Genomic DNA, 18627 nt, shown 5'->3' with positions numbered 1-18627 from the left:
TAATTGAGACCCCGTGGACTGCAGCCTACCAGGCTCCTCCGTCCATGGGATTTTCTAGGCAAGAATACTGGAAAGGGTTGCCATTTCTTTCTCCAGGAGACCTTCCCCACTCAGGGATCGAACCTGGGTCTCCCGTATTGTAGGCAGACGCTTTACCGCCTGAGCCACCAGGGAAGGTTCAGTGAGTACGTGCATGCTATATCGCTTAGATTGTGTCCAACTCTTTGCGGCCCTATGGACTGTAGCCCACCAGACTCCTCTGCCCATGGGATTCTCCAGGCATGAATACTGGAGTGGGTTGCCATGCCCTTCTCCAGGGCATCTTCCAGACCCAGGGATCAAACCTGCGTCTCTTATGTCTCCTGCATTGACAGCTGGGTTCTTTACCACTAGTGCCTGAGAATCCCTAACTAAGAAACATATGCACCCAAATCTGGTAGAGCTATTTTGGCTATGTGGGGGGCTTAAATTCTTCATTTAAACTCAGAATACATTTTAGCCTCCAGTACAGTTTCTCATAGTTAATAAATACATGTCCTCAACATCGGTGACTTTAAATACAGAATTTAACATCACTTTGTGTTATTCCTTTCCATCTTTTCCTCTTGAAATACCACATGCAGAGTGACTATTCTCCATTGATTATAGCCAGTTTTGGTCTTCTGAAGGTCTTGGAGGATCTTTTCATGAGGTCTTTTGGAACAAGTTCAAGTTGTCAAATGCAAAATCACTTTGTATTTTGTCTCCTTACATAGTGTCTGTGTCATGTGCAGTGTTAGTCAGCAAAACAATATTTTCCTCTTTTTCCATATTTGGAGACCTGTCTGCCCCTCAGGATCTGGGACTCATCCTTAGGTCCCACAGAATCTGAGAGCAGGCCATGCCCAGAACCAACCACACCTGTCAGAAAAGCTGGTTTGCCTCCTAGGAAGCTCACAATGATTGCTTGATACAGAATCTTAGCTATATCTTGTAGCATCTTAGATTCTTTCTTTAAAAAAATGCTTACTGTTATGAAAGTTTGTGTTCATCTTACACATGGTCTATGTCTAAGAATTATTAAACTGTTGTTGTTATAGTCACTAAGTTGTGTCGACTCTTTGAGACCCCCATGGCCTGTAGCCCACCAGGCTCCTCTGTCCATGGGATTTCCTAGACAAGAAAACTGGAGTGGGTTGACATTTCTTTCTCCCAGGGATCTTCCCAACCCAGGGACCGAACCCACATCTCCTGTATTGGCAGGTGGATTGTTTACCACTGAGCCACCAGGAAAGCCCCATGCACATTTCCACTAATTCTGATTTGTCAGTCCTCGCCTGTACACCTTCTTTCTCGAAGACTATCTGATGGCAAACAGGATGGAGAAACTCTTTGACTTGGGTTGAAGACCCATTTCTCTGAAACACTCAAGTGACACCATAGACACAGCTGCTCTTTGCTTCATTGGAAACGGGATGGTGGGGTGCTTTTGGGGGGACAGAGCTCGGTTCATCAGAAGCAGAAATAGTTTCGCAGTAAGACAGTGACCCATCATGCCCGTGAGGATATTCTGCCATGGCTTGCCTGATCAGTTTTCTCCCAGTTCCTTAAGATGTTTCCTGATTTCCAACCACTATGCAAGTGTTTGGATTATGGTGTCAAGGAATTCTACGTGGACTGACCAACTCTTTTCTCACACTGTTACCAAAGCGGCAACAATTAAGTTCAATTTACAGAAAATATGTTTTGAGCGGGTGCTATTTGCTAACATTCCTAGACAGGAGCCTAAAGTGTTACACAACCTAAGGAAGAAAGAATTGTCAACAAATATAATGGGAAGAGGACGTAATAGTGGACTGTGCCAGATGTCCTGGGGACCTTAGCGAGGATGTGGGTTATTCCAGGTGGGAGGCAGTTTCAGCAAAGATGAGACTCAACCTTAAAGAATGAGGTGAGCAGGTGAAAGGACAACCTCTAAATCAACAGTTCCCGAAACAGTTTTACCCATTTTGACTGGTGATATTGGGGAAGGTTGTTTTTTTTTTAACATTTATTTTTATTTATTTATTTGGCTGTGCCAAGTCTTAGCTGTAGCATGTGTGATCCAGTTCCTCAACCTGGGATGGAACCCAGGCGCCCTGCATTGGGAGCTCAGTCTTAGCCACTGGACCACCAGCGAAGTCCTGGGGAAGGCTTTTAAAGAGAACATGTAAGATTTCTTTTTTGATCAGCAAAAGCAAACCTGCACATTGTGGAAAAAGCACAATGCAAAAAATAAAAATCAGTAATACCGCGAACCCACGTCCTGAGATAGAGTCCCTTCTGATTGCTTGTTGGTTATTTTCGTTCTTTGCCTGGGCACACGTCCTGTCAGTGTTTCCTGTGCATCTGAGTGGTAGATCATGCATGATTTTCACTGACTTACAAGGACGTTTTTGGAGAATTCTGGAAAGGCATAGTGTGTCCTAGAAGTAGATTCCAGTTTTGTTGGGGGGCTGGTGGCCCTGATCTCTCTTGGTCTTTACAGACCTTGGCTGGCTGCTGGTTTGGTAGTTGACTTTGCTGCAGAACATCGGGTCGGTTAGATGCAGGGTCTGACTGAGTCTGGCTCTGAGACACCCGTGGTGTGACCCTAAGGAGAGTTGCTTTTCCATGAAGCCTCACATTGGCCGATGCCTGGGCTCCGGGATCAGCGGGTGAGACACAGCCCGCCTGGCTCCTGCTCCTGTTTTCAGCTTCAAGGGTGCCCAGGACAATAGGTCCTTTGTTCCTTTCTTAGTTTTACAGGAATGAGGAGAGACCCTGCCAGCACAGGCTCCTATCTGCCCTTTCCATCTCTCACTGGCGAGTCAGTGGCAGGAAGTTCATAAGTAAAAAAGTCACCGAACCCTTCTCCTCCTACAAGTGGCAGGGCTGCATCCCCTGATGTTCCCTTTCCTGTGCTGTTCTCTCCAACTGGTCCTCAGTAGATGGAGCCTTTTCGTGAAACTCCTCCTGTCACTGCTTTTATAAATCTTTTTGAGGAAGTCAAGGCCTCCCCTCCTCCCCCAGCAAGTAGCAACCCTTGGCTAGGGGTGGATAAAGCCCGTCATCCCAAAACTGTTCATCTTTGTCCTTGCAGAGTTCAAGGGGACAAAAAGGCCTTGGGGAATGAAAATACCCATTTGTGTGGTGTAGGGAAACTGCACAATTCAGGACTGGGCCCAGTTCTACCAGTTTCTAGCGTTTGACCTCAAAGAAGGAGATGGCCTCTAGTTTCCTCTGCTGCTGCTGCTGCTGCTGCTAAGTCGCTTCAGTCGTGTCTGACTCTGTACGACCCCATGGACAGAAGCCAACCAGGCTCCCCCGTCCCTGGGATTCTCCAGGCAAGAGCACTGGAGTGGGTTGCCATTTCCTTCTCCAGTGCATGAAAGTGAAAAGTGAAAGTGAAGTCTCTCATCCGTGTCCGACTCTCAGCTACCCCACGGACTGCAGCCCACCCGGCTTCCCTGTCCCTGGGAGTTTCCAGGCAAGAGCATTGGAGTGGGGCGCCATCGCCTGCTCCGTAGTTTCCTCTAGATGGCCTCTAATTTCCCTTCAATGAAGGTAGACATGCCATGATCCTAATGAGAACATGCCACCTCCCAGGTCTCTGCCCATCACATTTCTATCAGAAATGGTGGTGGGTCAGAGTCTTCTCAGCTCACCTGGCAAGTTCTCTGTTATAAACCAAGAAAGGAGCCACATACAGCCAGAATGAACTAGGGCCCCCTTCTCCAGAGTGGAATGCTGCACAGTGGGTTTTATTCGGCTTCACACATTCTAAAGACGTCTTTGCATGACTGAGAGTGTTAGGAAATCATCGTACATCAGCTTCCAGGTATCTCTGAAATGAAAGGTTTTCTGGGAAATTTGTGTTTGCTATATCTATGTGTGTATGTGTGTTTAGCAACATTTGGAATTGTCTCTTTGCCAGAAATCTTTATTAGATGTATCTCTTTGGGATGAGCTGGTCTTTTCTCTGTCTCTCTACGTAAGAGGCATTTTCTTTTTTTTAATTAAGCGTTTGTTTATTTATTTATTTGTTTGTTCATTTGGCCACTCTGTGTCTTAGTGGCAGCATGTGGGATCTAGTTCCTTAACCAGGGATTGAACCCGCGTCCCCTGCCTGGGCAGGTGGATTCTTGATCACTGGACCACTGGACAAGTCCCAGGAAGCTTTTTCTACTAATGTTTTTCTCAGAACCTATTGATCCCTTGATGTATCTCCCACCAATCCTAGCATCTTGGCCACTGTTTAGTACTTGGAACGTGTTTGGTGTCCTTTCGATACATAAGGCAGGATCTACTGCTCCAAGAGCAAGGCTGCTCTGACTTCCATCTGCATCTTAATTCTGAAGACAGCCCCGCACTGGCCTCTTATAGCTGGAGGCTGAGCCCTCTGGCAGTGCTATGCAGGCTGCATCCTTCTTGCCATTGCAGCTGGTTGAGGCAACATCAGGGAAAGGGGCTTTGTTAGGCTGGGGAGCAGCTGAAGGCCCTACATGGGCAGATTAAGGCAGGGAGGGTCCCAGAGAGGCAGGATACTCCTGGGAATTTCAACACAAAGACACCAGAAGATTTCCACCTTTACCTCTTTTCCATCTGGAGGTTGAGGGTGGCAGGCACCAGAGTCCAGGTTGGGACTCATCCCTGAGGACAGATGGAGAACACCCCAGCTAGAGGTACCCACCAGGAGCCCTCCTCCAGAAGATTCACTTTTTTTGGCTGCACTGCACAGTTTGTGGGATCTTAGTTCTCTGACCAGGAATGGGACCCCGGGTCCCCCGCAATGAAAGTTCTGAGTGCTAACTACCTAACTGCCAGGGAATTTCCCAAGAAGATTCACATGAAATGCTGATCAAACAAACTCCAGAATTTGTTTATAGAATAGCCTTGGAATAGTCTAGAATGAAAAAACATTGCCTTGTTTCTTTCTCTGAATTTCTAAAAATTAGAAGACACCGAGAGACACCCTGGAAACTCCTGCACAGAATCTACTCGTAGTTCTCAGGACGTGTCCCGGCTCTTCTACTCAGTTCTTTCCCGACTTCGTCTGTTTTAGAAATAGATTCCTTTTCTCAGTAACAATCTGTCTTGGGATTCGTTTGATGGGGAAACTGAGGCTGGAGGGCACGTAGTAATGAACCCAGTCTCACAGTTATAGAGTCAGCTGGGGCTTTGATTCAAGTCTAACTATGAATGCTCTTCCCCTGAAACCAGATCGTCAGGTTCAAGGGACCCTGGGATCCGGGTCCACATGCCTTATAAACAAGAGCATCTTGCTATTGATGCTTTCACATGTTGGGCAGGAAGTGGGTGGGTTTGGTTCTGGGTCAGTAAGAATCCATTGATAACTGAACAGTGGAGCCCCACACAGGGGGTGTGGGCATGAGATTCCCACCTTGTTTTTTCCAGACCTTCCTCCACCAAAGACAGCTTTCCTGTCGGGAGGGTCTCTCTGTCTCCTGTATTCTACCAGCTGGAGCGCACCCGGCCACTTTGGTTGGAATTCTGAGTCTCAGTCCCAGCAGTGGAGACAGTGTTTTGTCTTTGGGGACCTTGAATGGAGTGCTTGGCACTGGTGCCCTTTGTCTGGTGGGTATAGAAGTACAGTTCTAGACCAAAACTCAGCAATGACATGTTTACCCTAAGCACTCCCCACCCCCACCCCCCACCCCTTGCTGTTCCATGGGAGGCTGGAGAGGGTGTCCCTGAGGGAAACTCATGAGCAGTGAGATCGGGGCTGCTCTAAGTTTGGATTTGTTGTCCTGGAAGGGTCTGGGCTGCTTCCTCTACTCAACGCAGGCCCTGAGATGGCCAGAGGCCAGGGAGCTCTTGCTGGCTGCAGTAGGGAGGGAAACTTTTCTTTTCTACCCTTCTAGCTTCTTAAGCTTATTATTACTATTGTTGTTCAGTCTTTTTGACCCCATGGACTGGGCATGCCAGGCTCGTCTGTCCTCCATTCTCTCCCAGAGTTTGCTCAAACTCATGTCCGTTGTGTCGATGATGCCGTCCAACTATCTCATCCTCTCTCATCCCCTTCTCCTCCTGCCCTCAATATTTCCCAGCATCAGGGTTTTGTCCAACAAGTTTGACTCTTCACGTCAGGTGGCCAAAGTATTGGAGCTTCAGCATCCATCCTTCCTGAATAGTCAAGGTTGGTTTCCTTTAAGATTGACTGGTTTGATCTCCTTGCAGTCCAGGGGACTCTCAAGAGTCTTCTCTAGCACTACAATTCAAAAGTGTCAATTCTTTAGTTGGTCTAGTAATTAAATTGACATAAGACAGATTAACAGGAGAAAACCAACTTTCGTACATACAGGGACCCCAAAGGCATGAAACCCAGGACAGTCAGGCAATCAAGTCTTGTGCCATTCTGAGCTAAGAAAGGGGTCAGGGTCAGGGACTTCAGGAGGAGAGGAGAGTTCACCAGGAGGACAGAGGAGCAGATGCTGGTGAACAGGTGTCTGCAGGGCCCAGAAGTCTTCTGTTACGAAAGGTCACGTTTGCCATAAGCTCCCTTCCTGGATCAGGCCTCTATCAGAATTCTTCCAGGTAGTTCAGGGGAAGGAGGGTCTCCCTGAGTCCTTGGACCGAGTCTTCAACTTGAAACAATCCACTTGCCAAAGTGGCATCTTCTAGGGTGGTATGTTCAGCTTCCCCTCCCCACCCATTTTCTGGTAAACGTGGAGAGAAGGGCCCTTTGTCTCCTGAGATCAGAACTGAGCATATGGATTCTGTTGTTGGGGCCTGGCCAAGGAAAGGCCTGAGTCAGAGGCTGTGCAATGGGGGCCCAGACAAAAGTTATTGGGACCCTGGCCCCCACTTCTCTCCACCTGCTGAGCTCCTTCCCTTCCTGACTCACAGGGAATCAGCCTCATCCATCGTCCCTGTCATGTCCAGAGCAGACATCATGTCCACATCTGCCCAGGGTTAGGCCTGAGTGTAGCTAAGGGATGAAGCCAGGCTAGAAGGAGCCACATGGAATGCAGAGTAAGACAGGTGACTGCCTCAGAGGTGGATAAACAGTGGCTGAAGGAATTCACTGCAGCTGCAAGAGATAGGGGTGGGGAGAGTTCAATGTGGGGACTTTTTGGTAGACTTTTAAAAATATATATATTGTTTATTTTGCTTCTGGGTCTTAGTTGCAGCATGTGAACTCTTACTGGCAGCATGTGGGATCTAGTTCCCTGACCAAGGGTGGAACCCAGGCCCCCTGCATTGGGAGCACAAAGTCTTAGCCACTGGACCACCAGGGAAGACCCTGTATTGGGTTTTGACAGGTGGGTTGCAGCCAGTTACAGACACTCTTAAGAGCAGTTTTGACATATACGTATAGGTGATTCACATTGTTGTACAGCAGAAACTCACACAACATCGTTACGCAATTATATGCCAATTTTAAAAAACGGAAATAAAAGGAAATGAAGTGGGGGGAAAGTGTGAACGTGGCCAAGGAGGGACTGAGAAGAGGCAGTGGATGCTCTTCTCAGGATGATCTCCCTGCTGAAACTGAGAGAAGGGTTTGTGAAGATTAATACAGGGAAAATAGTCTTCTTACTCGAATTGTCTTAGCCCATCATCCGTTGCGCCCAGTTTTTCACTTATTCATGTGCCATCTTTACTATTCATTTACCTGATATTTTTCTTTAAGTTGGCTACATGTTACATTTAAGATAAATTTAATAAGCCAGCCATGAAAAGACAGATGCTACATGACTCTGCTTAAATGAGAGATTCAGAGTCGTCAGATTCGTAGAGACAGAAAGTAGATGGTGGTTTCCACACACTAGGGGGAAGGGAAGAATGGGATTTACTGTTTAAAAGGTAGTTTCAGATTTGCAAAAGGAAAAGAGGTCTGGATGTGAATGGCTTCACGAATTTATACTTCACAAATCAGGCAGCATTCCATCTAGGGAGGAAAAAGGCGCTCCCTTGGGCTGCAGGAAAGGAAAGGCTTTTTAAGGCAGAGAGGAAATGGGAAAATGAAATTATTAGCAAAGAATTCATTGTTTTTAGCAAGGTCGCGCTCCTAAGGAAAAGCAGGGGCCTATTAGACTGTACATCTTGTTAATATTAACCAGGAAATTTCAAGTTGGCTGCTTACAGGTCACATTCTTGAGGAAGGTTGAAACCATACTTAGGTTAGTTAGGAAGTTTTGGTGGGCTCAGCCCAAGTGACTCCATTTGGGGCCTGTCGTTTCTTTTTTAACAGTAGTGATGGTTGTGTAACAATATGCATATGTATTCAACACCACTTAAAAATGGTGAGGATAGTAAGTTTTATATTATGTGTATTTTTCCACAATAATAAATGGAGGGAAAAGTCAATTAATACCTCCACCATAATGGGGAGTTACACTAAATCCATATAGCTATTAAATGCTGGACATTAAAATGAAAACCATGCTTCCATATACTATCTTAGTATATCCAGCACTCTCTGGGAATTGCTGACAATTTTTAGTAAACCACTGAAAAGTTATAAAATATGAAAAGTAATCTATTCTGTCCTACCAGGTGGAGTTTGGTTTTGAGTTCTTTGTTTTGTAGCCAGACTCAGCTCTTTATGTCAGGGAAAGAGAAAAGGAGATGAATCTGAAGTCATAATTAAGTCCTCAGCAAAAGCAACTTGAAACCCGGGGCTCTGCTTTTGTTGTTTTTGTGTGTTTGTTTTTATTTTGTTTTATTGACAGCATTCAGTTCAGTTCAGTCGCTCAGTCATGTCTGACTCTCCACGACCCCATGAATCACAGCACGCCAGGCCTCCCTGTCCATCACCAACTCCCGGAGTTCACTCAAACTCATGACGATCGAGTCGGTGATGCCATCCAGCCATCTCATTCTCTGTCGTCCCAGTCTCCTCCCGCCCCCAATCCCTCCCAGCATCAGAGTCTTTTCCAGCGAGTCAACATTAGCATCTTAGTGATAATCTTCAGCCCCATCCAATTCTCTTGATTCATTCTTTGTCTGTGTAATAGGCCTTTACAGTGTAAACAAAGACAAACTCTTAGTTTTCTTAAGGGTCTGGAAGGCCAGCCCTTCCGTTGCAGGAAGAACTCTGAGTCTTCCTTGAGAGTTGAGTTATATTTGCTGGAAATCCAGGGAGGGCCTGGAAGGTAAAACCTGGGTGGAGCCTGCCTCTTACCCGTTCAGATCCTAAATCCAGTGCCCTTGTGAGTTACTCAGTCCTACAGCCCATACCCAGGATTGGCCAGGAAGGAGCAGGTACAGTGGGCAGACTCCCCTTTGAAGAAGAAAAGTAACTACCTGATAGAGGAGACCAAAGGTGGTGTGTAGGGCCAGGGAGCTGGGAGGTAGGGAAGAAAAGGGACAAAGGCCAAAAGCCAAGGTGCATTTTAGGGAGTTGCAATAACCCTTCCTCCAAATGCCTGCAGACTCAGTCATCCCAGTGTCCTCAGATGACTTAACTCACAGAGTTCTTTGAGTAGAGGCAAGACAAAAAACTTGGTTAAAGTGTAAGGATGGCTTTTCCGTGAAGGGGATCACAAAGGTACCAAATTCTAAGGCAGATGGGATGGGTTTGTGTAAAGATGCCTGTTCCTCCTCCATGCAAACACCCAGAAGGGAGCTGGGAGCTGTAGAATCTGGTTTGAGAACCCACCTTATATATATCATTATACAGATATAATTCTTCAGAGCACTTGCCATTCATTCTAGGAGAGGTTTTCTAAAGTTGTTAATGACCTAAACCAATCCCTTTCTCCTTTGAACTATGATCTAATACTCTGCTCTAGAAAGGAGCAGTCTTGGCACATTTAAACGATTTAGTTGAAAGAGTGTTTGCCCTTGAACAATAATCAAGTACAGCTTATCATAGGCGTTGATATAAATTATCCATTTAAAAAGTATAATTGTTTGGCCTAATGATTTTTTTTAATGGAAAGGAAGTTTTAACATTTTATTTATTTATTTCGCTGCACTGGGTCTCAGTTGCAGCACTCAGGATCTTTGATCTTAGTTGTGGCATGCAGGATCTTTAGTTCGTGTGAGGTATCTAGTTGTTCCCTGACCAGGGATCGAATCCCCGCCCACTGCTTTGGGAGCACAGAATCTTAGCGACGGGACCACCAGGGAAGTCCCTTAATGATGTGTTTCTAATGCACATAGGATAGGTGTGGAGAACTTTCTCTTTGAGGTTTATACTTTTGTCTCCATGTCCTGATTGAGGACAGAGCCATTTGGAGCACTGAACTCTTTCTGAGACCCATTGGCCAAATGGACTTGTGTGCCCTTGTTGAGCATAACAGTTTGGTATTCGCTTGTATGTAGTTCCTTTAAACTTCATTTTTGATACTCAACAGCTGAACTAAGATTCTTTTACACAGAATGTTGCCAACTGTATCCCTGCACTGAAACAACTTCACATCAAAGTTTCATGTCTATTATGTATTGCTTTCTTTTTAAAATAGAAAAGATTTGTTTATTTTTGGTTCTGCTGTGTTCTCATTGCTGTGTGCGGGTTTTCTCTAGTCGCAGTGAGCGGGGGCTACTCTTTGTTGAAGTGCTTGGGCTTCTTATTGCGGTGGCTTCTGTTGAGAAGCTCAGGTTCCAGTTACTCAGACTTTAGTAGTTGTGGCACATGGGCTTAGTTGCTCTGTGGCATGTGGGATCTTCTCAGCCCAGGTATTGAACCTGTGTCCCCTGCACTGGCAGGTGGATTCATAACCCTTTTACCACCAAGGAAGCCCCTGTGTATTAATGTTGCTTGCTTATTTGCCCATCATTAATTTGAAGAAAGACTGAAGTGTAAAGTAATGTGTTGTTTTGGATAGGAGCTTGGGAGGGAGTGATGTATTGGAAAGACAAGGGAGCCTTACTGAACACACTTGGTCTAGACACTGGACCTTAGTAGCTGCCTGGATGGATTGTGCCGTACTCTGGGGTTCTGGACGAGGATCAGAGAGCATCCTTTGGGAACACTGCTGCAAGTTCATGGTTCCTCTGAGATGAGTCTGATTCTGTGATGTGTGATAGAAGAAGCAGGCCTTGGTCCTGAATTAGAATGCACTGCCTGCCATTGCTTCTTCTTGCACCTGCCTAGGCTACCAACGCCTGGTCCCAGGAATGACAGGAATACAGCCAAGTGGAAAGGCCACTCTTGTCCCACACTCTGAAGAGCCTGGCATTGAATGTGACCAGAATGTTGGAGAGCCCTGCCCCCCAGACTAGGTGTGGTCATCGGCCATCTGCTGCCGGGCCCTGAAACCCGGTTGGAATGAGAGCAGACAGGGTCCAAGTTTTCCAGTGTTTGTTCTCTGCCCCTAGAGCCATCTTAGGGCTGTAGGGCATTTTTGATTTGCCCAGGATTTTCACATGCAGGTGTGGGGCTCACTGAATCCATAATTGAGCTTCATCTCCCCCCTCCCTGAAAGCAGCCTAGATATTTGGAAATACTGTTAATAGTTGAATAAATGAATGGATCCTCTGCTCATAAAAACCCAGTGAAGGACTTCCCTGGTGATCCAATGATTAAGACTTTGTCCTTCCAACGCTGTGGGTATGGGAATTAAGATTCCACATGCCATGCGGCACAGTCAAAACAAAAAAAATCAGTGAGGTGCTATGTATTTTCCCATCTCATTTTCCCCAACCTAATACTTGAGAAATTTCAAGCTCCAGAAAAGTTGCAAGAAGAGTACTATTTATAACTGCTCACCAGTTGTCGGGATTTCGCCTCCTTTTCCTTCCCTCTGTATTCTTCACTTTTTTTGAGGAGGTGAGAGGCGAGGAGGGGCTAACTACTTGGTACTTAATGTCCAACATTTTCACACTTGGCCCCTGAATTTTTGAGTATGCTTCTCTTAAGAGCAAGAACATTTTCCTGCAGAATCGTAATAACATTATCACAGTTCAGTTCAGTCGCTCAGTCGTGTCCGACTCTTTGCAACCCCATGAATCACAGCACGCCAAGCCTCCCTGTCCATCACCAACTCCCAGAGTTCACTCAAACTCATGTGCATCGAGTCGGTGATGCCATCCAGCCATCTCATTCTCTGTCGTCCCCTTCTCCTCCCGCCCCCAATCCCTCCCAGCATCAGAGTCTTTTCCAGTGAGTCAACTCTTCGCGTGAGGTGACCAGAGTATTGGAGTTTCAGCTTTAGCATCAGTCCTTCCAATGAACACCCAGGATTGATCTCCCTTAGAATGGACTGGTTGGATCTCCTTACAGTCCAAGGGACTCTCAAGAGTCTTCTCCAACACCACAGTTCAAAAGCATCAATTCTTCGGCAATCAGCTTTCTTCACAGTCTAACTCTCACATCCATACATGACCACGGGAAAAACCATAGCCTTGACTAGACAGACCTTTATTGGCAAAGTAATGTCTCTGCTTTTTAATATGCTATCTAAGTTGGTCATAACTTTCCTTCCAAGGAGTAAGCGTCTTTTAATTTCATGGCTGCAATCAGCATCCGCAGTGATTTTGGAGCCCAAAAAAATAAAGTCTGACACTGTTTCCACTGTTTCCCCATCTATTTCCCATGAAGTGATGGGATCAGATGCCATGATCTTTGTTTTCTGAATGTTGAGCTTCAAGCCAACCTTTTCACTCTCCTCTTTCACTTTCATCAAGAGGCTTTGAGTTCCTCTTCACTTTCTGCCGTAAGGGTGGTGTCATCTGCATATCTGAGGTTATTGATATTTCTCCCGGCAATCTTGATTCCAGCTTGTGCTTCTTCCAGCCCAGCGTTCCTCATGATGTACTCTGCATATAAGTTAAATAAGCAGGGTGACAATATACAGCCTTGACGCACTCCTTTTCCTATTTGGAGCCAGTCTGTTGTCCCGTGTCCAGTTCTGACTGTTGCTTCCTGACCTGCACACAGGTCTCTCAGGAGGCAGGTCAGGCGGTCTGGGATTCCCATCACAGTCGGGAGATTAAAGATCAACACAGCAGTGTCTCGTATATATTCCTCATTCAGATAGTGTTCTTTCTAGCTGCATTTTATTCTGAGGCCGTATGTGATTGGTTCTGTGCACTCAGTGAGATTATCGCATCTGTTTAGTCTCCTTTTCTCTACGATAAATCACAGTTTGTGTGTGTGTGTATTTAAGATTGATTCATTTATTTATGGCTGCACTGGGTCTTCGTTGCTGTGCAAGGACCTCTTCCAGTTGTGGTGAGCAAGGCCTGCTCTGTAATTTCAGTGTGCAGTCTTCTAATTGTGGTGGTTTCTCTCGTTACGAGTGTGGGCTCTAGCACACATGGGCTTCAGTAGTTGTGACACATGGGCTTCATTGCCCTGCGGCAGGTGGGATCTTCCCGGATCAGGGATCTAACTCGTGTCCCCTGCCCTGACAGGTGGATTCTTTACCATGGAGCCGCTAGGGAAGCCCTTTTTTGTTTTTAATCTTTTACCACACTGACATTTTTGAAGAGTTCCAGCCAGTGGCTTTGCAGAAGTCCCTGAATGTGGGTCTTTCTGTTTCCTCCCATAGGGATTCAGGTTATATGCATTTGGGGGCAGGAAGACCAGGTGATGCTATAACCTTCTCAGAGCATCACATCAGAGGCAGCAGGTGAGGTGGTAGAGATGGCAACCCCGGTCACTCGGTCAAAGTGGCTTCTCCCTTGTCAGGGCACATTTCCTTCTTCAGAATAAGGAACACTTGGGGTGGTATTTTAAGGCTATAAATGTTCTTTTTCCTAGATTTTTCACCTACTTGTGTCAGCATCCATACATGAGCCTGCCGTTCATCAGTTCTGCACGGTGGCGGAGATACTAATTGCCACTTTCAGACAAAGCTTAAAAAGGGAGCTGGCCGGATCTCAGGTGCCAGCCTCCCCACTGTGACCACGTCCTGTGTCTCCTGTCCAGTGGTTTTTCTTTAATAAGCCTCTCCTCCTTTGTCCTTCCTTACATCGGTCTTAGAAATCATGGTGTTATCTCATCGGGTTCTTTCTCGGATTGGATTCCCTAGACGCAGAGCCTGAAACAGGGCTTACAGGATGTGATGGGAGGAAACCAGACAGAGACGTGGGGTCAGCTGGGGTATAGCCTCCACCTGACCCTGCAGGGAGCTCTGAAGTTTGACTGGCACCCACCTTGGACCTGTCCCACCTTGAAACCAGAAAGCCTCTTCTCCACCCGTGTTACCGAGTCCTGAGCCATGCATCTGCTCCCGGGGGGTGGGGGTGGCATAGCTTCCTGGGTTGCCCAGGGAAGGAAGCAGCTGTGGGCTTTTGGCAGCCAGCACTCATAGTAACAAGGGCACGGGTGCCTAGTTTGATCGAGGGGATCTTGGCAGGCAAGGTGCCAACAGCATCCACTACAGCTTCAGTGTTTCCCTCATTAGTTCTTTCCTGAGGCTTGTCCCCATAAAAGCCAATCTGTCCTGTAATCATAGGCTATAAACCTCAGGCGGCCGGCTGCATAAAGGCGTGAGCTTAGTCATTTGCAAAGACAAGGTCTAATTTATGGTTGCGCCTTTATGAGGCCCCATGAATCTTATTCACCGCCTTCCTGTCTGGGCCCTGGCTTTTGAAGGTGAGATCAGTTGTCAGAACAAAGGCTTTGTAGCTGCTTAACAACCAAGGCTGCTTAACCGCATAGGCTGGGCCCTTCTAAGGAAGAGGTATCAACCTATTCACTCTCAGTACACGTGTCCCGACTACCATGTTGGGGGAAGGAGAATTTGGTCTTGGTAAAATATCTCTTGGCTTCCCTGGTGGCTCAGACGGTAAAGAATCTGCCTGCAATGCAGGAGACCTGGGTTGGATCTGGGTCAGAAGAACCCCTGGAGGAGGGCATGGCAATCCATTCCAATATTCTTGCCTGGAGAACCCCATGGACTGAGAAGCCTGGTGGTCTACAGTCCATGGGGTCGCAAAGAATCGGACACGACTGAGCAACTAACACTTTCACTTTCTCACTTCCAAAATATCTCCAACTTGAGATGGCAGAGCTGACATGTGTCTTTATTTGGTTTCCTAGAATTATTATTTATTTATTTGGCTCTGCTGGGTCTTAACTGAGGCATGTGGGAACTAGTTCCCTGACCAGGGATCGAACCCAGGACCCCTGAATTGAGAGCATGGAGTCTTTGCCACTGGGCCACCAGGGAAATCCCCTGAGAGCTCTTTCAATGGCATGTTACCTGTATCCTCTCAGCCCCAAACAAAACACAAACACCAACCACTTAATTGGGTCTGAGTTCAAGTGCATATTTTGCTCTTAGGCCTCAAGCCTGTACTCCTTGAGTTCTGGGGCTGGCAGCATCAGAATTCCCCCAGAGCTTGCTAGAAATGCAGAGTCCTGGGCCCACCCTAGACCTGCAGAATCAAAACCTCTGGGGCTGAAACCAGGAAGTGCGTGTGGCTTCACAACCCCAGGGGATTGCTCCCCCAGGCTCAAGTGCTGATGCAAAGCAATGGTTATAAACTTGGGTGCAGGCTGGGGCCACCTGGGGAAGCTGAACCATTCTGATGTCTGCATTCTGCCCCCAGAGTGTATGATTTATTTGTTCTGGGGATGCAGTCTAGCCATCACAAAAATTTATACTCCCCAGGCAATTTTCACTTGCAGCCAAGGGTGGAAACCAGTGCTATAAAGTTGCCTTCTTTACCTCATGAGAAAGGAATGTTTACACCAGCTTCATTGTGAATAGTTTGTTCTGAGCACTGCAGAGATTCTCTTCAGAACACCTGGAGGCTCTGGAATGGCATTTCCAGAATGAGGAACTACCCTTTCTGGGCACAGATGGCCCCATATGGAAACTTGTAGCAGCAGTAAAGGAAAACACTCCTTACTTGAAAACAGATGAAATGTAAATATTGAATGGAAGCCCGAGATTCTTTAGATCTGGAGAGTCTTTAGATCTGGAGCAGGTCTAGAGATGGCAGGGGAGAAGGTGGGGTACGGTCTCTAGTGGCCCATGTGCTGTCATGGGGTGGCGGGGGTGTGTGGTTCCTAAGTCTGCATGCCCCCACGTGATCTCTTAGAGTAGAGTGGTCCACAGGGCATACCTCTTCTCTCCTCTCCCCTTACATTCAGACCCCATCACCTGTCTTCCTCACTGTTGAAGGCTTCCTCCAACCACATGTATGGGTCTCTTGGAGTGCAGACATTTGAAGATGGTGTGTACTCCACCTGAACTCAGCTGTTCAGACATGGGTGGTCAGGCCTGGTGGTCCCACTGGCTGTTCTGGGACCACAGGGATGACCAGCATGGAGAACTCTGAATGTGGCAGAGGAAAGACACCCCAGAGCTTAGGCAGCCTTAGACGGGGACCTCCACCCTCTCTCAGCAGAGCGCTGTTCCTCAACCTGAGCCTCCTGGTCCTCTTTTTGAAAGCTAGGATCCTGGCATCTCCTTTCAGGGATACTGTGAGGAGCAGATAAGAGAGTATTTCTGAAGGTTTGGCCAGTAGTGGCTGCAGTCCGTAGGGTCGCTAAGGGTCAGACACGACTGAGCAACTTCACTTTCACTTTTCACTTTCACACATTGGAGAAGGAAATGGCAACCCACTCCAGTGTTCTTGCCTGGAGAATCCCAGGGAAGGGGGAGCCTGGTGGGCTTCCGTCTATGGGGTCACACAGAGTCGGACACGACTGAAGTGACTTAGCAGCAGCAGCAGCAGCAGACACCACCTGGCTACAGCCATATTGTGTTTGTGATCTCACCTGTTAGCTGCAAATCTGGAGAAACACCAAACTTCTGGGATTTCCGGCTTTGCCATTTCATGACTGTTTATTACTCTGGAGCTTGTTGAACCTCAGTTTCCTCACTTGTAAAATTGGGATTAAGTACTCAGAAGGAAATGTCAACCCACTCCAGTGTTCTTGCCTGGAGAATCCCAGGGACGGGGAGCCTGGTGGGCTGCCGTCTATGGGGTTGCACAGAGTCGGACACGACTAAAGCGACTTAGCAGCACTCAGAAATAGGGTTAGGGTTGGGAGGCAGAGGAGATGATATACATCAAGGTGATATTTTTGTACTGAGATTTCATTCACATACCATAAAGTTCATTGCTTTTTTTCAGTATTTCACAAAATTCCACAGCCATCAGCTCATCTCATTCCAGAATATTTTTGTTACCTGGAAAGAACCTCCAAACCCTTTAGTGGTCGTGACCTACCCCAACCCCTCCCCAGTCCTTGGCAATCACTAATCTTTCTGTCTCCATGTTTTTATCTAACCCAGATATTTTGCGTAAGTGGGATCAGTAAGCTATTGTGCCTGGTTTCTTTCACTTAGTGTGGGAACCTCAAGGTTTCATTCCATTCCATGGGGTCTTCAAAGGCTTCCATTTTGTAGCGTGGATCAATGTCTCCGTCATAAAAAGAATCAATGACCATGACGGCTGAATAAAATTCCATTTTCTGGATATACCACATTTTATTTATCCTTTCTTTAGTTGATGGAGATTTGGACTGTTTACACTTTATGGCAACAATGAATAACATTCATATGGTTTTATGAATAGTGGAATACCATTCCACTGTGGGGTTCTATTAGAAATAATATTAATAGTGAAAGTGCCTGAAAGGAAATGAAATCCAGTTCATATGGGTATAAAATAAGTGTGCCTGAGGAATGTTCGTCTGTGTTTTCAGAGCTTGCCTAGTCATACTCTTGGCCTCATAGTTATTGTATGGAATTTAGCACTTAGAGTTTCTTTTTGCTCAAAGTGAAGACATGCCCCAATAGCAGAAAACAGAGTAAACAGCATTTAGGATATTTAGAACCCTGTGAAAACTGAGTTAGAAGGAGAAGGTTGAGTGTGTTGAGGGGTGCTGAGGACTCGCTACAATGTTAGACATACAGAGTGATATAGAACCCAGTGTCTGCCCCGGAAAGCTTTCAGTCTGGAGGGGAAGACAGAAGAGGTAGTGATGAAGGACGGGGCCCCCGGCCAGGATAGGGCCAGCCAAGGAGACCGCAGAGTGCTGTCCTCATGAGGGAGACCTCGCTGCAGCCGTCTGACCCCTGCTGATTCTCTCTCCTAGCATGGTAAGACACAAGGACGATCACTACTCTGAGGAAACGGATACCAAGACCTGCCCCCGGGATTCGGGCTACGACAGCCTCTCCAACAGGCTCAGCATCTTGGACCGACTCCTGCACACTCACCCCGTATGGCTGCAGTTGAGCCTGAGCGAGGAGGAGGCGGCCGGAGTCCTGCAGGCGCAGCCTCCGGGGGTAAGACTCTAAGTGGGGAACTGGGGAGGCGGGCAGGGCCATCACTTCCCTAAAGAGAAAGGGGCAAGTTCCAGAGAGTTCTTCCCAGCCCCTAGGGAGCATGGTTCCCAATTTGTGTGTCTCATTACAATGCAGAGAAATTCTGGAAACCATGGAGACAGCTCTCAAAACAGCCCTTCATCTGCCCGGTGACCTTGGGACCTCAAGACGCTGAGGGATAATAGGGCACCTGGGTACTGAGGAGGGCCTGCTGGCCTCGGGCCCCAGGCCTGACTTCTTGAGATGTGGCATGGAGGATGACCCTGGTTGTGGGGTCCTCAGTCTGTGGTTTTCCTTTCATTATGAGCCCGGGAGCCCTGGCCTGGGTCCAGCCATCCAATTCAGGACCCAACCTTCAAAAAGTCCACGTCCCTAGTCTTGTCTACTCTGGCTGCCAGTGTCATCCTCTTTCCCTCGTGTG

The 18627-nt window shown here is 47.1% G+C and overlaps 1 protein-coding gene across 11 annotated transcripts in view; it reads left to right on the top strand.

The window, feature by feature from the left end:
* The window catches only part of RIN2 (Ras and Rab interactor 2), a 208786-nt gene that overhangs the window by 149289 nt on the left and 40870 nt on the right, over nt 1–18627 (top strand). For all 11 annotated transcript variants that reach the window (XM_088844028.1, XM_055430532.2, XM_055430541.2 and 8 more), the window contains one exon: nt 17975–18167. In XM_088844028.1, coding sequence (XP_088700154.1) covers nt 17975–18167 — 193 coding nt within the window. The remainder of the gene's footprint in view (nt 1–17974; nt 18168–18627) is intronic.

Source organism: Moschus berezovskii, chromosome 15 (assembly GCF_049115385.1).
Source record: "Moschus berezovskii isolate FMDL1 chromosome 15, NW_MosBer_1.0, whole genome shotgun sequence".
Taxonomy (NCBI): Eukaryota; Metazoa; Chordata; class Mammalia; order Artiodactyla; family Moschidae; genus Moschus; species Moschus berezovskii.
This window is presented reverse-complemented; position numbering and strand designations above follow the sequence as displayed.